The 22712-nt window shown below is 37.2% G+C and overlaps 2 protein-coding genes across 5 annotated transcripts; one reads left to right on the forward strand and one right to left on the reverse strand.

The window, feature by feature from the left end:
* The first annotated feature begins 416 nt into the window (after nucleotides 1-416).
* Nucleotides 417-4110, forward strand: LOC116259898 (protein NUCLEAR FUSION DEFECTIVE 6, mitochondrial-like). 3 transcript variants are annotated; one of them, XM_031637882.2, is made up of 3 exons: nucleotides 417-707; nucleotides 809-927; nucleotides 3921-4110. In XM_031637882.2, exons 1-3 carry the CDS (start codon nucleotides 565-567, stop codon nucleotides 3941-3943), a joined length of 285 nt encoding a protein of 94 aa, XP_031493742.1. In that variant the 5' UTR covers nucleotides 417-564; the 3' UTR covers nucleotides 3944-4110. The 3 variants fall into 3 exon arrangements, with proteins under 3 accessions (XP_031493742.1, XP_049935344.1, XP_031493744.1); XM_050079387.1 differs by lacking the exon at nucleotides 3921-4110 and adding an exon at nucleotides 3781-3914; XM_031637884.2 differs by lacking the exon at nucleotides 3921-4110 and adding an exon at nucleotides 1884-2170 and having other exon boundaries at nucleotides 418-707.
* A 1333-nt stretch (nucleotides 4111-5443) lies between these two features.
* Nucleotides 5444-12525, reverse strand: LOC116261134 (uncharacterized). Of its 2 annotated transcripts, none has more exons than XM_031639763.2 (6): nucleotides 12404-12525; nucleotides 9341-9420; nucleotides 8864-9040; nucleotides 6750-6848; nucleotides 6430-6675; nucleotides 5444-5887 (listed from the first exon to the last, which is right to left on the reverse strand). In XM_031639763.2, exons 2-6 carry the CDS (start codon nucleotides 9404-9406, stop codon nucleotides 5588-5590), a joined length of 888 nt encoding a protein of 295 aa, XP_031495623.1. In that variant the 5' UTR covers nucleotides 9407-9420; nucleotides 12404-12525; the 3' UTR covers nucleotides 5444-5587. The 2 variants fall into 2 exon arrangements, with proteins under 2 accessions (XP_031495623.1, XP_031495621.1); XM_031639761.2 differs by lacking the exon at nucleotides 12404-12525 and adding an exon at nucleotides 11923-12315.
* Between the last annotated feature and the right edge of the window lie 10187 nt (nucleotides 12526-22712).

Here is a 22712-nt window from a genome sequence, read left to right on the forward strand (position 1 = left end):
GAAACATGAAATTTTAGAATCAAAATGGTTATTTTTAAGAAATCAAAATTATTAAACAAACAAGGTATTTCTTTTTCGAAATTAAGAACCTGAAATTTTGATTCCATTCTAATTTAAAGAGGAATTTTGATTCTGAAATTTTATTGTTGAATCAAAATTCCAAACCATCAAACACCTCTTAAAAAATCCAAATAGGTGTGAAATTTTCTGTATTAACAAAACTTGAGCATTTTTATAACAAAATTCGAAGAAATCATTAGAAAATATTTTAAGTCATGGAACAATAACGTAACTAGGGATTAGCAAGGAACAGCCAAACAGGGACAAGAGAAGGCGTGTCGCTGTGACAGCCAAGGAAGAAGCCGGCGGGGGTTGGTTGGTTCGGGCGCGAACCTACGGAGCAAAACCCTACCGCCGCTCCCGCTCTCTCCAAACTCTTTCTCCCCTTCCTTCCCCTCCTTCGCGCACTTCTGGCCGTGCCCATTTTGGGTCGCCGCCTCCTTTATTCCTCCGTCTTTCGCCTTTTTATTCAGGACACACACACGCGCACACACTCTCTCTGCAATGGCTTCGGTCTGCCGATCAGCGGCGACGAGGGGTGCGAGGTTCGCCTTTCGTAGCGTTTCCAACTCTACGTCCCTGCCTCGCCGCCCTCCTACTTCTCCTCTTCTTCCTTCGCCCGCTTCCGCCACAAGACGACTCGCCAGGTCTGCAAACGCCCTTCTCTTTCTCTCCCTCCCTCTCAAGTATGCAGATTGATGTTGTTGATGAAATGGACCATCGTCCTGCTTATTGCTGCTGTTTGTAGGTATGCTCCCCCATTGTTATGCTCCGAGTCTCTGATGCCTCTCCACACCGCCATCGCCTCTGCTCGCCTTAAGTCCAACATTTCCATCAACTCCAGGCTATGGGGATGGCTCAACCAAGGTACCCACTTCCTTCCGTAATCCATCTTTGTTAAGATCCAGTACCACCATTTGTTCTGTATGCATTGACTGCGAGATGAGTGCTGTAGGACACCATTACTGTCCTTTGTTGTTCCACTATATTTATCTATCCCAGTTCCTGAAGCTACTAACCGAAGAAGGTCTGTCAAATTCGGACTTTAGTGCGTTAGAACAACGCGACCATTCGTCATTTAGTCTAAACAACGAGTCTGTACACAATTCGTTTTTTGCTTTTACAAGTACTTGTGGTCACATTTCCCTGCTTTTATCCGGGATCCTAGTCTCCCGGAACTTGACTTATTGATTTCCCAACCTCCATTCTTGCGACTACGCCGAGGTTATCTAAACGTGGTCCCTGAGCGGGGTTTCTATCACGCAAGCAACCGTTCCGCGGTGATGGTGATTTGAAAGTCTCCTCTAAGTTCCGCAATAAATATGTCCGGTGCCGGACAAATTCTTCGCACATATTACATATATAAGTGAATGTCGATAACTTCCTTAACGTCCTGCTTCTAGATTTTCCTTTGCTCGTTGGCGTTTGTAAAGTCTGCCGCGCCTTACTTTGTTTTAAATTTGTTCTCACGGTTTTTCATATGTTCTTCTTTTCACTGGTTTTTCTAAGATTTATGCTTATGTTGGCGTAATTTCTTTAATCATTTCAGCCTATTGCTATGTGTCTTTCTTTTTTTTTTTTTCATTTTTGTTTGTTCAGTGAGCGGAGGAAGGAGGGAGTAATTATAAAATGGTTCTCTGAAAATGAAAGAACAATATCCTTAAGATCTCATGTTTCCTGTGCTATTCATTACATAAGTGTCTCCTGTTTTTGAGATATGAGGAAGTCATGAATTGGGGCATTTTGTTTTGTGATGATTTGTTTGTGCGCCATCTCTACTACATACCTGACGTCCTTCTTTCACTTGTTTGGCCATGATCTAGGATTGTCTCTGCCGTTGTGACAAGACCAGCTGGCTCTCTATGGGCACTGAATCAATTAAATTTCTCGTTACTGATGCAAGTGCGGAAAACTTGATCCTAGGGGAATTTTTGTGTTAGAGCAAGTTTAGATACTTTAATCTGGACCCCGGATGACTCATTTATTGCTGGATTGTAGCTAAACAGTTGTTGGTTCTTTTGTTATCAAACGTTAATTTGAGCAGTGGCTGCTTTTCTGAGGAGTTGGTGTTTATTTTTCATGTTCTTATAAAAGATGGCTTATTAGTGTACCTTATATGTATGATGGGGGATCTGTTCCTCTGAAGGCAGCTATTCTCAAATTAATTTCCTCATTGGACTAAGGTCCATGGCCTTAAAGGTTTAGAATCCTTAGAGTGCACCTATATGCCAAAATTAATGCATTCCCTGTGATGGGCCATCGCATCCACTAAATAGAATCTTACAGGAAAAAGAAAGAAACATGTTTTCGCTTTGTGGTTTCCTCTTTCTAATCTGTCAAATGTGATAAATTGACCACTGCTTCCATGGGACCATGTCTTAGTAAGCATTTGGTGGTACATGCAAATTTTGGTGAGTATTCTCTAAAGTATGTGCATTTAAGCATATTTTACATCTCTAATTCTGTTCCCTCTCACGTAATATCAATAGATTTGGTAGGCACCACACGTGACAGGGATATGATGTCACAAAAATTCATTTGTTTTCTTTTATTAGAAAAATTTTCTCATTGTGCTTTCGATGCTGTTTGTTTTGGTGATGGGCCACTTGTTGGTCACTGATATCTTTTCCTGTGGACATAGTTGAGATTATTCTAAACCCCTCTTTTCCTTTATGGTCAGATCATGAACCTAGTAGATAGCGTTTGGAGAATGGTTGCCACAACTATTAATGTTAGAAGTGTGTGAAGGTCAGATTCTCATGGCACCTTATGGTTTGAGATGATGGCTTCATTGCCATTGCTGTTGATTCTGAACACAAAATTCTGTAGCATGGCTGTTCTAGAACCTTGCTCTATATAGATTGATTTTAAAATGAACATGTAGTATCTAGTAACGTGTTTCTATGTTTAATGCCTTCGCCATAGTCAGGCAGCCCTCAGTTTGGATTTATGGTCTGACCTGCGTACTTCCATTTCACGAGGTGGATTGAAGCCACCATAAATAGATTCCCTTTTTGTCTATAATTTTCAAAATTTTTTTTGGTGGTGGGGAGTGTGTGTCATTGGGATTATTGAATCCTAAATCTATTGCCCACTGATGGAAATACAGAAGGAACCTGATTCAAATTAGTCTTGTCTAATTAATGGGGCTTTGGCATGAGTTGCTGATCAGTTTGTTACTTTTGACATCTGAAAAACTATCATGATTTGATTGACATTGAACTTTGTTGATTCACTTCAAGTAGTCTTCCTAGGGGAAGGCTTGAATTTGTTGTCAATTTATGAGGTCCGAGTTTGTCACCGACTCAAGTTTCAAAAACTGTAGTTATAGATGTAACTAGTTACTGAGGGCTTAATCATCATCTGGTGATCTGACTTATAGGCGTCTTAATCTGTAATTCTGTATATCTCATGTCTTTTTTACTTTGCCTGAGTACCTTTGATGCCTTGTTGAACAGCTTTGTTCTACATTTCTACTTTAAGGCTTCTTAGTTCTTATGCACAGCATACACAGCTGTATTTTCTGGGTCACATGTGCTTTCTCATTTTTTCCCTTTTCCTGAACAAGTGTCATATAGTTTAATCTTTTGTGCTTTATATTGTTTTTTCTACTGGATCCTAAGATCTGTTTTTGTAGATGTTATCAGTTTTGTTTTAACATTAAGTAAAATCCTCTTGTTATCATTGCTTTCCGTTAATTTGATGTTATGCTTCATATAGGCCTTGCTTTGCCACGGTGAGAGGCTGATATGATTTGCGCCCCTGCACATTGATCTGAATTTGTTTTAGTCATTTACTATTAAGAGGCATGGGGATAACTACAACAAACTAAATCCAAGGGGATTGATTTTGTTTTGTAGGTTTGTCTTCCCAGGATGTTTAAACATAGCCAGATGGGCATTATATTGAATTCCAGAACATTGTTGCTTCTCATCAATACTTGGAAATTCCTTTTATCTAGACCCCGTAATGTTCGGATACTTGTATGATGTAATCGATCTGACAAACTCTACTTTCCTTGGCTACGGGAACAAAGGAACCTTTTTCCTATTCTTGAGTGGACAGTATGCACCGGATTCTACTTTTTTGCCTTATGAAGCTGCCTGAAAATCTCTTGGTTTGCATGCAGAGTCTGGTTAGTCATCATTTTAGACCCATAGTTAACTGCTGGGTTCTCTTTGTTACGGTTGTCATCTCATTTTTCTCGTGGTTTCTGTGTCGCTACGTTAGAATCGTTAGCAGAAACTTTAGATCTCAAAAATGTGGCCAGGAAACTATCCTGGTAAATGTAGAACTTGTTTAGTAGCCAAAGGTTGCCTGCAATATGTTGTCATTTGAGACTTCGAACATGTGGTTGGGTTAATAAATAGGGAATCGACACCCCACCTGGGTTTGAGCTGCTGGTACCATTTCTGCTGTCCATGATAGCTTATTCGCCATGGATCCAGGTTGGTAGATTTGTCTAACTTTTTTTGGAGTAGGTGAAGAGTGGATGAAGAAAAAAGGAAGAAATAAATATGGATTGGATCAGTATTCTAACTTGGACTTTCATCAGATTGAACTTTATTGATCCTGGGGATTCATTTATTTGTATGGAGTTCGATCATTTTTTTAAGTTGGACGTGGTTCAGATTCAATATAAAATTTGTCGCGTCCTTGGAGTTTTACATATAAAAGCTGTTAATAGGAGTATTGGTCTAAAGCTCTAATGTTGCATAAAATTCCAATTCATTGTATTTGCTACGTAGAACAAAGCTATCATCTTGACATGTTTCTTGACATGTTTCTAAAAAGTTGTGATGAAAAGAGAGGGAGAGAGAGAGAGGACATACGCAGCAAAGATGTTTGGTTTGACGTTACATCTTACTTGGAACAAATTCTTTTGGATTGCGAGCCGGGCAGGAGTTAGCGTGATCCCTGTCAGATCATCGACATAGGGTCTGGTTATTGATCTAAGCTCTATTGTTGCATAAAATTTCAATTCATTGTATTAGCTACGTAGAACAAAGATTGTCATCGAGAGAGAGAGAGAGGACATACGCAGCAAAAATGTTTGGTTTGGCGATACATCATAGTTGAACAAATTCTTTTCGGATTGAGAGCGCGGAGCAGGAGTTAGGGTGATCCCTGTCAGAACATCGACATAGGCTCTGGCTGCTAGTATGGAACGATGGACAATCGTCACAACGTAAAAAAACATTTTCGATTAAAGCATGATCAAAAGTCACTCTGGGTATCGAACTCTTGGAATCAACTACTAAAAACCTCGAGTTAAAAATCCTAGCCAGTTCGATGGAGCTTCTATGGTCTTCTTGCGACTATTTAAAACGTAAAAGAACACACACATACGCACACACACACACACACAAGAGAGAGAGAGAGATTAAAAAAGGAGAGAAAATTGAAGTTGTTTAAGGGAACTAGATGGCTGTTTCGATCATCTCAGACCTGATGATCGTTAGCCTACATTCTGTGTGGAAGTCCCAAGCATGCTTGAGAGTGGGTCTTCGGAACCTCAAATATGCAATTAGCTAGCAGGAGGAGCAATAGACTTCATTTCATCACGAGTCATCTCTGCTGCGAAGCAGCTACGAGCATTGACAAGCTTATCACTGAAACCCCAAAACCTTGCTGTTTTGACATCATCCATGGCCATCAGCCTCGAAAACTCCTCATGGTCATACTTGGTTGGATTCTTTCCACCAAATATTGTTGGGAGAGTTTCAATATCAAAGGCCTGCCGCATAAGCTCCACACTTCCATCCTTTTTTGGGTATACAAATTTCACCTTTTGGAAGGTCTTGGGATCAAGAAAGTATCGAACAACCTGCCAATCCAGAGCATAAGGGAAGAGTTGAGACAAATAAGAAGACATTAAACCGTGCATGTAATATAAAATCATGTTCCAAGTCAAAGAATCCTCGCCTGTACTGAGTTTGGTATCCAAACAGTCAAATAAAATTGGATAATGGTTCTCTTGAAATTAGTAGAAGCACTTGTCTCTGACTTTTCATACAGCATACGGATTGGGAGGGAGGGGTCAATAAGATTAAACTCATGCATCTAATATTCTTCCATGATCTACAGAATCTCTGATAACATTTTGGGGCAAATGGCAAACGATTATAGTGGATCTGGATTCTGTCTAGAGGTTAAAAGTGGCCTACAGTTATTCGCCACATTTAAACTCATGCATCTAATATTCTTCCATGATCTACAGAATCTCTGATAACATTTTGGGGCAAATGGCAAACGATTATAGTGGATCTGGATTCTGTCTAGAGGTTAAAAGTGGCCTACAGTTATTTGCCACATTTTGCATATTTGGGCAATATAGTGGGTCAGAATAAGAGATGATAACCAACCGACCTTCCAGAAAGTCTCAAAGATCCTTGGAGGATTATAGAGAAATGCAACTGCAAGCCTCTCAGGATAATGATTTTGCAAGATATTTGCAGTTTCCCGGGCTGTTTTAATAGGTGGGCTGTTCATCAACGACCATCCTGTGTAGTCAATCAACCATACCATCTGCTCTTGTCCTTCTGGTAAATTGATAACGGCATTCTCTAGAAGGTAAACCAGGTGGCGCATTTGATTGTCATGTGATGTTGTATTCTGCATGGATTAACAGTTAAATACTAGAAAATGTTCTTGTTCAGCCACGTTAGATGCTATAGATGAACACCTACCTGCATTCCTGGCCTCAGTACTAGAACAGTCCTCCCCTGTTTGTCATGAAAGCCAGCCCTGTAAAGTTTTCCTGTTTCACCTTCATGGGCAACTTCATGCTGAAAAAGGTTCAGGAGGAAAGGTTAGCATCTTGACTTACCAGCTATATGTTTGATTAAGCACAACTGCACAGGATGATTGAAAATAAGAAATTTTACATGACATGAAACGTAAAAGTTAGGGGGTTGTTCCTTAGGCTGAATCTGTGGCTAGCTAAAAAGTCAGGCAGCCACGTGGCCTACCAGTGCAACAGCTTTGATTTGGTGCCTAAAATAACCATAAACTAGGAAACAGTAACAGTGAGGATAATTCTATTAAGCCGTTTAGACGTTAGAATGCTACAATCTATTATTACACTTTAGAAAACATACAACCCAATTCAGTATTTGCTCCTTCATCAATATCCTAGACATAAGATTATTCTTAGGCCATTTAGACATTAGAAGGCTATAATATATTACACTTCAGAAAATACGCACCCTTGTTCATTGAACCTCAGGTCCAGGTATTAAACATGACACTAATATCAACTGCAGTGATCAAACTCAAAATTGAAACACCCAGGTTGTGGATATCGACTTGCCTCATAGATGGCTTCAATTTGACACTTCAAAGGGTTAAACCTGGACACATGATGGTAATGGGCTTTTAGTAGATGCGACCATCAATTTGTCTGGGTTTTAGATATGAAACTCTTTGTATGTCATTTCTGAATTTAGGATGTTAGACTGGTGAATCCGAAGAGAGAGAGAGAGAGCTTAGTCTTGAACTTGCATAATTGGGCATGGAGTTGAATTATCAGGTTGTCCATTTTGAAAATTAGAGGCAGTTTAGGACTGTCAATCAGTGTTTATGCTATATCCTCCATTCAAATTGGTTCACTATATCACATTAGGGTAGTTATTGTTCAGTGTTCAACCACATTTATGAAGAGATACCAAAGAACCTATGATTCAAACAAGGGTCTCAGTCAATGAGGATGAACTAATGCTATTTTGACTTTATTATAATTCACTTCCCTTCCAGTATAATCATTATTTACTCATAACTTGTTTCATATAAACTTATAATTAGGTTCATGGATACAATATGTAGGAGAGGGAAATGAAAAACACAACTAAGACTATCCAGAATGTCACTTCAAGCACAGATGCAGGAGATTACTTTTCTGCATTTCATTATACTAGATTAACTTGGCCATGATAAATGATCATTTTCTTGTCACACTAGAACAAGTATGAAAAAGAAACCACGATAACAATATTATTCAACATGTCTTAAGTTTCTGTTTCAGTTGAAATACCTTAAAGCCATGATTTCGTCAATGTAAGCAGTAAGCACACACATATGTCACATGGACTCTTCAAAAACGGGGCAGCACCTAATCACACCCTCTCCTATTCACTCACAAATTTTTTCCCACACTTTCTTTATCTTTTCTCTCTCCCTCTCTTTCTTTATTTACAGTAATTATATATATATATATATATATATATATATATATATATATATATATATATATATATATATATATATATATATACCCTCACTGCACCCAAGTTTTGTGGGATGTGCGGCATCGACACTCACATCCGCACCAACACCCCCCACCCATGTGACATAGCATACACAATAAGCAAAATGTTTCAGGAAAAATAAAAACCATGGAGGCAAAATTTTATCTTGGCTATTTTACCAGTATTATGTGCACTCTACTTGTTTTGGAAAGAGAAATAGCCACATGCTCAATAAACTTCATAATGTAATTGAAGAACTACTGAAAGCATTATCGTGGTATCTTCAGGAACTTCATAAATTAACTCTGGAGAAGCATCTCACTATCAATCTTGCCGCTATAAGTAAAGCACGTAAGGTACTTGCAGAATTTTCTGCTGATAAAAACAACAAATGGTAGGGGATCAAGATGGCTAGGCATTGCCATGCTAAAACAACTGTGCCTTTTTCAATATTCTACAACTACGTCGATCATATTATGCCAACAGGTGTTAGTTTTCAAAAATCCACATTTATGTTCAAGTTAGGAAAATGAAGGATCATGCCAATGTTGCTTTACCCATGCTATTTCCTCTGGCTTATATGTTGATCTCCATTTAAGTGTTTCATCCAACATCTTTTTTGCCTTGTCAACATTCCAGTTCCGTGCTTCCAAGTATCTCCGCAAGGTTGAGTCGTTGCAAAACTGAAGACTTCGGCCAGATAAAGGCCCCAGTAAGGCTCTCAGCTCATTAACCTGCAGATCAGATAAAAACTATGTAGTAAGTATAAAGTTTGGATCCAATGTAGCTTCAACTATTATATCTAGACCAAGAAGCAAATACAAAGTACCACCTGTCAAAGGCATCTATGAAGAAAACCTGTCCTTGTAAGAAGAAGAAAATCTTGCAAAGGAATTCAAAATAAAGTATCCTAAAATATCTTAAACCAATACATAGAAACATGTAACAAAATAATAAATGTTCAACCCATCAAAAAGTGTATCGAGTGCTTAAGGGAAAATACTGTTCACTTTCCATTGAATAATTCCAGTTACCTTCTCTTGCTGTGGTGCAGAAACATGGCCTTGATGTCCATGATCACCAGAGTTTCTGCGAAACATTTCAATAGTTTAACCTGCACAATGATACAACTGGTTATAGGGCCTTTTGTTATCAATGTTGATAAGATTGACCAACATATAACATTCAATACTACTGTTAGTAGGATTGCTTGCCCTTCAAAATGCAGAGTGGGAGAATAACAATAGCTAAAAGCAGAAACCAAACTAAGAGATGAACCCAGTCATGCATAGGCACTTTAGCTAAACTGATTGTAACATGCATAGTTGCATTGTCACACAGGTTTCAGTAATTACCTCTATGCAAAGCAATTACTATCCCCATGTAAACTTATCATATCCTTATATTACATCTGAAACTTGAAAACAACTCCAAAATGAAGACAAGCTGATCCACAAGAGACATAATTCATAAATTTCATAAGCCCGATTTTCCAAACAACGAAAATGCTCGGATCCTCAAAGTTGATTTTGGTTCTTAATCATTCTTTTCAACAACCACCTTTCAAACAGGAATTGTGACAACTTTGATGTTTTTACACTTCTGTCCTAATTCAGTTCGTTGCTCATCATATTAGTACACGGAGACCCAATTAACCAGCTGTATGTACCATCCTGTTCAATCTGTCATTCTTCAATTATATCACAAACGTAGGTCTCCCCGAGCAAACAGACCCTTAACAAACAAGGATTTTCTAGCTGGAAGAAAGAAATATAAAAAGGTCACCAGCAAGGCATTGCTGTAATGAGTCAGTAACCTGGGTCCCATGACTCTTCAAGAACTGAAATGAGATGAAAGTTTCAAGACCTTGTTAAAATCCTCAGAAATGGAGCTATTCCAGTATATTAGAGAGAAGAGGTACTGGTGCTGGGAGAAAAAAAACTAAGCAAGTAGACAAAGGAAAACTGAAAATGTTATCAACCACCAAAGTCTGCGGTAGTAAATGCATGAGAGAGAGAGAGAGAGAGAGAGAGAGAGTCTGCACATCCATGCTAAGAGACTTTATACTGCTTCCTTAAACCATCCATTTTGCTGTCCAATTTCAGAACACAAGGAAAAAGGTTTTCAGGCACTAGTTGAATAAATAAATATGTGAACATCTCTTTATTTCGACTTATTAATGAAAACGGAAACACAATTAGGACTCATTTCATTCCAGTTTTTGTAGCAGCTATAAACACTACAAAGCCATCCAATGCCTGATTCGTTGGAATCAGGAAGGTGGCACCGTATTCTTCAATGGTGTCATACAAGCTCTCTGCCGCTAATCTGGTGTTGAAAACCTTTGTGCAACAAACTGGATCTGCCTGTAAACAGGCCCAATAATGGACCAAGTGTCTATCAAAAGACGTTCAGCTACAAATTCTATCCACAGTGACTTGCATAGGTCATAAAGAGAGACTAGAAGAATGTACTAGCGCCAAAAAAGAACAGATTATACGAAATGTGCATATGTGGTGTACTAACGAAAACAGATTCTAGGTTCTGGGAGGGAATGTTAGTCCCTGATGTTAGCAACTAGAAAAGCCAGCACACAGGACGTCCATACTTGACCTCGTCATTGGTCAGAGTAGCCACGGAAAAACCTGCGCAAACACATTGAAGGACATACTTTGAAATAGTATTGAGTTGTTCTATCCTGACAGTTTTAAGATCAAAAAACTGTTTTGATATGTTAAAGAGAGGAAAATTGAAGGACATAGCAATCAGTTCTTTATTTTTAAGGAGTTTGGCTTGGTGGAGACATGGCAGAGGGTTTATACACAAACAAAAACCTTAGTGAGAGAGAACTAGTCTAACCCTACGCTCCTATAGGCCACTGGTATTAGATAACATTATGTAACTAATCTGCTGTTTTGAAGTCCTTTTCTTTTGGACCTCACAGAACAGGAAAATCCATCTTTCTTTTTACTCGACATTAGCTAAGTTGAGGGAGATTATCTGAAAGCCCAGTCACATACCTACGCCTTCATGGGGACTTTCTTGGTTCACAAGCATTCTACAAAAGGACTCTGAGGCTCGAACTGTTAAAGGAAGGCGCAATTAGTACAAACTATGTCCCAAAAGGAGTGTAAAACCAGAGAGGGGCTCCGCAAAAAGGCTCGAGATACGAAGGGAGGTAGGTGCAAAAATCCTAACTATTCGGGAAAGCTTGCTTACAGCCTGAATGAAGGCCAGCTCCTCGGATGGTTCAATTTCAGAACCAAGGAGATGCGGCGCCATCTTGAATCGCTACAAAAATTCGGTCCATGAGAACAGCTCCATCGAGAATTTCTTTAAAGCACCATCAGAACATACTACATAGAGAAATCGCAACTCACCCAGAAGTACAGTCGAGCATGAAGAAGCGTTTCTAAGATAAGCATGAACGTACAGAAAACGAACGCACAGTTAGATTGCTAAAGGAGAGAGGAAACAAAATTCAATCAGATAGTTCAGTTTAAGAAGCATCCTAACGTAGCGAACTTCAAAATCCAAACATGCGAGAGATATAGAGAGAGAGACACTCTTAAGCCTTAAACATAATAACAGATGCCTAAAAGGAAAAGGAGCAAACCACAGCAACAAAAGTGAGAAGTCAGTCAAGAACAATGGTGTTCTCGACTTTCAGATCGTCTTCTTCTCCTTTGCTTGTTCGCCTCTCCCTCCCTCTCACCACCGAAGACGGAGAGACGGGAGACCCAGAGAGCCGGCGCGAGAAAAAGAATGATGGTACCAACAAGTGGGATCAAATGTATCACCCACATGCACAGGTCGACGGGTGGACCAGGGATCTTATAAAAACAAATGGAACGCTCCCCACAGAAAGCAAACCAGAAAGAAAAAAAAAAAAGTTAAAAAAGATTTTGGAGGAAAGTCCTCTTCACCCACCAATCAATGAAAAGAAAAGCAAATGGTAAAAGGAAAAGCAAAGCAAATGGTAGCGGTAGATATTCGCATGCGACCAGTCAGATTTGTCGGCAATTTTCGATCGCCGTGCAGCAGACGGAGCGTGTGGCCACGGTCCAAGGCCCTTCTATCTATTTCTTTGTTCTTACCTATCAGAATTCCGATGGTTTTTTTTCTGTGATTCTAAAGAAGAGCACACTTCACCATCTCGGCTTATCGGCAAAGGCAGCTAAGATGGTTGCTTTTATCGGCGTTTTCACAAAACTAAGGGGCCGGAAACGGTCTCGTTTAAATATTGTTCGTCCATATTGGGCGTGCCCCGGCCGATAAGGCCTCACATATATATATATATATATATATATATATATATATATATATATATAAAGTGTCTTTCATCACACCGTACCTTACCGAACAATTCCACCGTGCGCCACATTGGTGCATGAATTTTCATGCACAATATAATTAATAAGTAAAATACTTTTAGTTTATATTAAAAAAATTAAAGAAAAAGCAAAATGGTAACTTACATCTTTGTTATCTTACGTCTTTTTTTTATTTTAAAAAAATGTGCATAATGGTAACTTTTTGGAGATGCATAACTGAGTCAGGCTATTCCCTCAATTGGCAGATTAGCCGATTCATTTTAACTTTCTGATCAACATAACCTAAACATTTGAAAAATGATATTGCAACGAAAAAAATGCGGCATTGACTTATAATGGCAAGACCTCCTTTTTCTATGAATGTGACTGAACAAAATGGAAAAATATGAGAGATGGTGATACGAGTACGGAGGAAAGCTGAAGTTGAAATTTAGCCGCGTTTGAATGACATCCTAAAGAACATGGGTTTACAAAAATCAGGTTTTAACAATTTTTTTTTTGTTTTTTAATCAGTTTTTAAAAATTTAATAGGTAAAATGTGGGTGGCACTCTCCAAATCTTGTTTGTGAAAAAAAAAACTTAGATTATCTGGCTATTTATTTTCTTTTATAAAACTGTTTTGCATTAATTTAGATGAGTAGTTTGACAATAGAAACCGTTGGGTGCAGTATGTTACAATCTTCTATGAATCTATTTTAATAATGAGGTGAAACAGTATTTTATCGTCTCAATTATTAAACAACCCTATGAATAGGGAGCATAACGAGTTGAACTAGCTGGGACTGGACTCTAACTTACTCATGTAAGTTTCAATTGATCTCGACTTGTTTAAACTCAACTTGGCTCGTTATCTTTATAAATTTTAACATGTTTTTCGTGGTTTTTATTTTGTATTTAAATAAAAAAGATATAGGTGACATAAACTTAAACGAGTCGAGCTCAAGCTAACCTGGTAAAACTCGAATCAAGCTCATAAAACTCGAATCAAGCTGGAGCTGAATAATATGTGACTCGAGCTGAGCTAGAGCTTGGCTTGCTTGTTGCACACTCCTATCCATTAGGTCGTGGTTTGAGAATGGAAAAGCTAACAACTTTAAAGGTGGTTAAGATGATAATTCGGTTTTTTGAAAGCTTGGTTTTATGAAAACAAGTTTTTTAACGAGTTTTAGAATTAATGAGTTTTAAAAACCTTGTTTTTTGTTGGATGATACATTCAAAACTTTGTTTTTGAATAACTTAAGAGAGGTCAGGCTTTTTTGCTTCTTTACAAAACCAGGTATTCTCAAAACTGGGTTTTCCTCGAACTCAATTTTGATGACACCCAAATACTAAAAAAACCTGGTTTTGCCTTCAAAACATGATTTTGAGGTATCATCCAAACACCCTCTTAATTGTTTACAAACCCCGTTTTAACTGTCATTTATACAAGTTTCAAACATTCCTTTTGAAATACTCGCCATAAGTTGTCATCCAAACACACCTTAATATAAAAAAGAGTTTCATAATAACCAGGTGAGATTTTGTCAAAACAAATTTTCTTTTTGTTTTTTTTTTTTCTTTAAAAAAACTGCGGCATTGGGAATTGAGATTAGGTGACTCTTTAGACAAGATCAAGTCGCTTGTTGATATGAACAACATACTTAGTTTTGATAAGGAACCAGTTGGTATGAGTCTTGGTCTTCGTATATATTCGTATATATCAAAAACAGGACCTGACCGGACCTGGGCCTTCTGACTGGGACCTGACCGGACGTTCTGTGCATCAGAGGCATTGAATTTTATCTCTATCCCTCCCCTTGTTTTGCCTGTAAGCGTCAAATCTTGCCTTTTGACCTGCAATGGTGAGCACTTATCCCGAGTCACCTGATTTTTTTTAACAGACAAGTTTTATCTTTTAGAAAGCACGCAGATGCCACTCTTTTTTGCGTAATTTATTTGGTCAACTCTGTATTCTATTATTCGAGCGCGGATCCCTAGCGGAAAGTTAATTTAAATATACATTAGAGTTCTACTGAAGGTGATTTTTATATACAAATCCATTGAACTAAAAACTTGCTTTGAAAATCGAATCGGTGAAGCTGTTCGATCTACTTTGAATCAGTAACGACACCTATAATTTATTTAGATCGAGGAGAGATTCTCTGAGATTGATATGAATTTAATCTCAGATGAGTCGAGAAAAAGTTCGATCTTAAATTCATGGATTAATTCAAAGTATCTCAAATCTGGAGCAAAACAAACACAATCTTAAAAGTGTGTTTTGAGAGATTCTCGAAGATTGATATGAATTTAAGGTCAGATGGAGAGAGAAAAAGTTCGATCTTCAATTCATGGATTAATTTGAAGTATCTCAAATATGTAGTAAAACAAACACAATCTTAAGAAGATCAGTAAACAAACTCTTAAAAATAAATTCTGAAAATCGGTTGGAAAAAGAAAAATTAGTTAAATTTATTAGACACTCCAATTTTTAGGACAAATATATGAAACAATGATACAATGATATGGTTTTCACACAGCTTCTAAAAGTATCTCATATGATAAATAATTTGATGAGAATACATCATTTTTTACACTTAACAAAAAACCGTTTTGGAAAGATAAAAAAAAAAGGTTCTTTAATCACTTTTTAAAAATTAGCTTGCGTGCTTTGATGACATACCCAAAATACACTTTTTTTTTATGAATAATGTAGAGAGACAAGGTTATTAAATCACTTTTAGAAAATCGTTTATGAGAAAATTTGGTTTTGATGTGACATAAACATTTGAAAAACTCGTTTTGGAGTCAACCTAGAAACCACAGTAACGGTGTCAAGCTTTCTATGGGGCCAGTTGCTTTTTTTTTTTTGGTTACATTAAAATATATCTTTCATTGTCACAAAGATTGCAATATATATAATTTTTAGTTGATTCTTCAAGGTTGAGTAGGTCACGTTTTCTCTCTCTTTTGTCTCCACATTTGGTTTTTTCTTTAATTATTTAAACCATAAATAAAACATTAACAGCAGTTCTGGTAGAAGTGGGTTTGATAGTGATTGCACAACAGAAGCATTAATTTGCAAAGCTGCGCAAGGCACAGGCATCATTTTGCAATATGGCTGACAATGAGGGGGCCAATTTGAAAAGACTGTCGTAGTTGGGTTGATTAGCCTTGGTTCGTCTAAGGAGGCTGTGTTTCTTCGTCCTTCGAGTCGTGATATTCTTCGTTCTCATGCAATAAGTATTTAAAAATTTAACAAAGAAATTTAGTTTCCAACTCTGAAAAACGCGATTCAAGATCAGTCCGTTTGGTTCTTTGATTATTTAATCAAATTCATCTAGCTACCATTTTTTTTTTGTATAAAGAAAGAGAAGTCTAGTAAACAAGTTTCTCATTTATGAGAGCAAGGGTGGAGCTAGGCGTTTTCTTCACTAAAAAGGACGAACTATAATTTCAAAATTTGAATAGAGTCGAAATATAGCTTTTCAAAATTTATAGATACACAATGAACTTCTTTTAAAATTACACTTAATAAAAACTTTGCTGTCCTTGAAAGGGCATTTGATGAGAATAACATTGTCTTTCTCCAGTACATATTCCACATATTTAAGGGAAAACCATATGAAAACGCGGTCTTGATGTAGGGTTTTGTTATGTGCATTTTGGTGAAAAATGAGTATCGTGAATCTTCCAAGCAAGAAAAAATCATGTTAATGCACCGATTGCGCGAAACGTCACATTCATATAAATGTGATGCGTGCAATCAAACATCTCTCTCTCTTTTTTCTTTTTGTTTGGCTATTCGATTCTATAGTTCTCTCCCTTTTTACATCAAACTAATTAAATGTGATAATGACAAGTAGTCCCTCCCCCTTAAATACACTCGCACCTAAATAGGCTTTTGGAAGGAATAGTCACCATCCAAAATTCATGAAAGGGAATTGTGTTTTTGTCGGTGCATATCGGCTTTCTAAATCGCGCGACTTGGAGTTAGTTTCAAACTTTTTGAGATTGTACTGTTATCTACCCCTCAATATGTAGGGCATATATATCAAACATTACCAGTAATTCAACCTGATTCGAGCTTATTTTTTAATACATAACAAGGAATCTTTTTATTTTATATCATAAAGATAGGCAATACATGTCAATACCCAAACCTAGTTATATGCATTATATTGGTGCACTAGTATGGTTAATAATTAAAACAACTTTAATTCGTATTAAAAAAACTTTTTTTAAAGATAAAAATAAGAAAAAGTAAAAGTAGTATAAAAGATAAATTTTTTTTAAAAAATTCACCAAAACTACTTTAATGCCGGTCTTATTGCAGAAGCTTCTTCAAACAAATCGGCTGACATGACATCCATTTGATTTTCAACGCGATTTGGAAGACAATATCTTAACTACGGCTACCGACTTCCTCTGATAACCTACCGGCTGATATCACCTTTCTAGTTTTTTCTCTTTCTCCCTCACCTTCATCTCACTGCTGCTGCTCTCTCTCTCTCTCTCTCTCTCTCTCGTTGGCTCAATGGCTTCTCTTCTTTTTGCTTATTTTTTTGTCAAATCACTTGCCGTCAAATTTCTTTTGGTTAATCACTCGAAAAATATGATGGAATATAGACATTTGCAAAATAATGATCCAAACACCCAAAGAATAAATTACAACATACAAACGGATATAAGATGAACTGCACTGAACTAATCTCAAGAACCCATCCACGACGAGCTACATGCATGCATCTATTGACAACATATGCATCCGAGCATAAGCCTCGCCGGGATTAAGATCTGCAACTAAGATTCTGCCTGAGCCTCATCACCTGCAGTTAGATTTTGACATGAGATATGAGCCGCTGGGCATGAACTGCGTGTGTGACTGGTTTGAGTGTGCATGTGCCCACCGCAAATGATGGGTAGTGCAACCGGTCGAGTTAAGTAGTATGTAGTAACCACGTCCTTAGTTTGAGTTTTGGAGGGTGTTATCTTGATATTGAAAAGTGTTGATCTTGAAATGAAATTAAGAGCAGTGTACCAAGTGAAAGGATTGTTGTCCTTCTGTTTCTCTCTCTCTCTCTCTTTATCACTGTGACTCACATACTCACACATGGATGGCCTTAATTAGAGACCCACGAGGATTCATTGCCACAAATAACGCGCCCACATGGGGGACCTTTGATGTGTATCTATCCTATTCTTGAGCCTTTCATTTCACAATCTACCACACTTTCATGCCTTCAATTGCAAGTGAATTCGATGTTGTCGTTTTGTTTTTTAGCATTAAAGAGAGGGCCAGCTCTAGAATGGAGGAGAAGGCGTTCCTTTACTGACCAGATCAATGCTCACCAGCAGCGGCAGCATAGGTGGCTGTACTCGCTCATCTCTCTTAACTTTGTCCTCCTGGCTTGGTGGCCTGAAAGCCACCCTTCGCTGTGGTTATTAAATACAAGAGCAAGGCTGTAAATGTAGGTGCCTTGTCTCTTATGGTTTTGCTTCAATGTGAATTACAAATGGTAGGTATAATCTTAACATTATAAGTAAATCACCGGTTTGGGTGTAACCACATGGGGGTGAATTGATGCATTGAGCCTATATAAAACCACAACCACTTACAATTACCCGAGTCATGCTCATGAATTTATGTTGCCATTTAAGAGTCGTTTAACAGTCTACAGATCTTCAAAGATCGAGGCACATTTATAAGTCACTAAAACTATTATTTCATGAACAATGCTCAAAGAGTGTGTCTACCGCCAAATGGTCCCATAATGTCTCCCAACATTCTATGCATGTCGTTTTTTTTTTTTTATAAATTTAACAATATAGATAAATGCAAAATACTAAAGTTTATAGAGCTACAAAATATTTGTTCAGATCAAATGTATAAATTAATTAGATTTTATAAGGTTTCAAAGTTAATGGTCTTACTTATTCATGAGCTCATATATATCACAAGCACCTATAGTTACCCAGAGAGCTAGTCATGCTTATGAATTTATCTTGCCACCTAGGGAACCGTACACTTTGAAGGTGTCCCATGAATTCACCCCTAACAAATGAATGCAAATTCATAGGACACTACTACGAACTTGCCCTAACTTTTGTGAAAGATTCATGGAACACTTATAAAGTGTCTTTGCTGCCAAACTACCTCTTAATGCCTCTCAGCAGTTGGACATTATAAATGCAGTTTTTTTTTTATGTATTTAATAGTGTAGATAAATGCAAAATACTAAAAGTTATTGAACAAAAAAATATTTTTTCAGATCAGATGTATAGATTATATTTTTTTAGTTTCGAAAGTTAACGGTCTTAGCTTTTCATGAGCTCATAAAATCTAATTTAGACATCACACTTTCAAGTTTGTTTTTTCTTTTCTATGTTTTCACGCATGTTACATTTGTTTATATAGTTAAATTCATGAGAATTTAAACTTCCTAAAACCCAAAGTGGATCATGTTACATGTCTTATTAATGATCATTTGTTTCTCCATTTACATGGCATATAAATGAATGATGACCCACCATTAGATCGAGCGGTAGTCCTGTCAACTCAATAGTTGCATGAACCACATGTGAGGTCATTAAATAATGTCAGGCGGCTTATTTGAGTTTGGGGAAGAGAGCGGGTCTGTATGTGTTTATATAGAAGGTGGATCGCCTACGTACACCTTTGAATCCAAATAGTGCCAATTGAATTCAAATCTAAAAAATACATGGCACAATTAAAAAAATTTATTTTTTTCAATGTAATTTTTTTTTTCCATTGGATGGAGTGGGGCCATGGCCTAGGCACCCCCCTCCCTATGCTCCAGGATTTATTGACCAATGCATATTTAGAACTAGACCTCCTAAATTTTTGTCAAAACTTACATTTTAGTCAAAATATGAAAATCATAATATGTTTAAGAACACTAATTTAACATAAAATATTGATTTTTGTGCTGTTATTTTTTTTTTATGTTGCGAGAGTCATTCATTTTTTTATTACTATGAAAGCATTATTAAACATAAAAATAAATTAACTTAGTATATGTTTTTCATCAAATCATTCTTAAGATCATGTATTTACGGTTAGTTTGTACTCAAAAAGTATTTTAATAATTACTATGTGAGAGATCTGGTTTATGTAACTGGCATAGTCTGGGATCTACCAGGGGCGTAGATAGGTGGGGACAGAGACCATTTTATAAAAGCTTAAATTAGTGCTTGATTTTGGGTAGATCTGGGTTCAATTACATAAGAGTGTTCGATGAGATCTGAGCCACTGCCTCATAGCCAATTGAAAATTTGTTAACTGTATGGTTAGTGCCTCATAGAAAAAAAATTTCTGACTTGGAGACCTGGGTCACTGCCCCATGACCAATTGAAAATTTGTTAAATGTATGGTTAGTGCTCCATATTTTTTTTTTTTTTTAACTTTGAGACCTGGGTCACTGTTCTATGTTCTATACTGTTCTATGTTCTATGGTCAATTGAAAAATTGTTAACTGATTTCTCCCATAGATCTACCAATTACTATATTTGGCCTTTAAATATATGCTTCTTGTGCATCTACGCGTAAAACACAATGTTAACTTTGGGAGGGGCTTTTAAATATATGTATCTTGTAGATGTACAAATTAATATGCATATTTTAAAAGGCAAGGACACATTTGAGGTCTAAGACGTGCAGGACGAGACCAACTTGTCTTCCACCTGCCAGCAATCAAACGCATCAAAACCCAACAAGGCCTCACTACAAAAACAATATGCAAAATGTGCATGTTGAAATCTAGATTGGTTTCCTTCATTTATGCAAGCTTCCAAATTAAAAATATTCGTTGAAGTCACATAATATGGTGTAAGCGTATTTCAGAAAATTTTGCATGAGAAGAATGTGTAAGTTAGCAATTCGCATGTACCACACTGTCGGCATTAAAATATTACATATGTGGATTCCTCCAATGTTCAAGTTATTTAGTTTAAAGCACTTGTACAAAGTCTTTTATATTATTTTAGAGAAGAACTAGGGATGTCAAAAATAGTGAATGCATGCAAAAAATCCCTGCATAAAGGAAAAAGTGTAGCATGGTCTGACAAATATTTTAGGTCAAATTTAAGTACAAGGTACGGCAAAATGCATATGTGAATGTATATATATATATATATATATATATATATATATATATATATATATATATATATATATATATATGTTTTCAAAATTAAAAAAAGGGAAATACAAAATTTTAGTTTTAGGGAAATACAAAAGAGGAAAAAACAAAATTAAAGATTTTTTTTAAAATATAATTTTAAATGTTTTTAAATGCATGTGTACCCATACCCATTTACCGACATGGTACCTGGACAAATCTCACGTATGTGTGTGTCACAAAGGGTGTGACATTCCAAACCTAAGCAAGCACAACCCCCCTGAATCTCAGCATCTTCTCCACAACCTTTTGTGAAATCGATTGCATGTGTTTGGAGATCAGTTTCGTAAATGGGTTAGTCATAATCTCATGGTTAGATATGTCTTATATATAGTGATATGTGTTACATATAGTGACATATGTGTATATGTTTGATCTATGGAAATGAGCATCCACCGTTGAATATGTACTTTATGAACCTCTAATAGTCCTTTTCATGTTGTCCTCGCTAGTTAAAAGGAAAGAACATCCAAAAATTTTCACCTCATTAGTAAAACAACTTACAAAAAATAGAAAGAAATTTTAGATAAGTTTGGTTGTTTTCGAACATATTTGATTTCCCGGAGGGAAGATTCATCTTCTTACATGGAAAATTTTGTGCCCGTAAAATTGCATTTCTTGATCTTGAGACTAAAACTGAATCGCATGGCTATGTCTACTTCCTCTCAAATTTTCTTTGAGAGCTTCCCCGTGGCTTCTTTGCTAGAATCGGTTTAAAATGATTGAATTGTAGAATGAGTACAGGAACTTGAGGACACAAAATAACAGCTAACGCTTTATTTAAAGCGAAATGGTTTCTTCATGAACGGGTCTCTGAAGTAATTCTTTCATTTTCATATTATTAACAACTCCCATCTATCTAGATGCTCCTCCCCCTTGCGGAGTTGGATGCAGAAGAAGCCGCCTACTCATCTTCCATCGTAAAGACCATATGATCTATAGAAACCCTTGCTGGTACAGAGTAACAAGAGAAGTATTGAGAATCTAAGATAAGGTCGCGGATAGATGAATGAGCGATAGGTGCCAAGTGAAAGTGCAGTCATTTATGCAGTTGAGGCATTCTATCAGACCGAGAGATTTGAACCTTGTTCTTACATGACCTGATTAATTCGATTAATTAGATTCGTTGTTCTTTATATGTTCTTTATAACATGAAAGAACTTCATTAAGCCTAAGCAAGCACAGGGCCTACAAAACGGACAACCGAGCCAAATAATTCAGATTAATTAGATTCAAACTCCAATTTGGTTTAGTTTGTGAAATTGGATTTTAAATTTTAATTTTCTTTATTCGTACTTGAATCAAATAATTCGATTAAACCAGTTAACATCTTAGTCTGTGCCATCAAGGTTCGACTTGCCTAGTACACTTTTCATTCAAGGGAAGACCACGAATCACACGTCAAAATGTGACGACGATTATGGAATTCGAACCTGAGAATGTGCACCGCCGTGGTAGTTAGGGACTGATGATCCGGCGGCTTTTTGGATGGTGGAGTGAAGCTCTAAACTATAGAGCGTGCGGCGGATTCAAAAGTTTCTTCCGGAATCATCTCAAAGGAACTCGAATCATCGGCTCGATACGTGTATCAAGAAGGTGGAGTATTCCAAAAACATCTCAAAGAACTCGAATCATCTTGATACGTGTAGCCAGAAAGTGGGGTGAGCTGCCACGTAGATCACCGGAACGGCGGCGGATTCAAAAACTTCTTCGAAGACCATCTCAAAAGAACTCAGAATCAACTCGATACGTGTAGCAAGAAGGTGAAGTGTGCTGCCACGTTAACCACAAGAAGATGGTCGTTGCTTCGCCACCACTCAGCCCTTCCTTTTTTCTTCTTCAGAGATCGCATGGTCATCTTTGGTCGTCCTGATTCGCCTGCACCTCCTGGG

Source organism: Nymphaea colorata, chromosome 9 (genome assembly GCF_008831285.2).
Source record: "Nymphaea colorata isolate Beijing-Zhang1983 chromosome 9, ASM883128v2, whole genome shotgun sequence".
NCBI classification, from domain to species: Eukaryota; Viridiplantae; Streptophyta; class Magnoliopsida; order Nymphaeales; family Nymphaeaceae; genus Nymphaea; species Nymphaea colorata.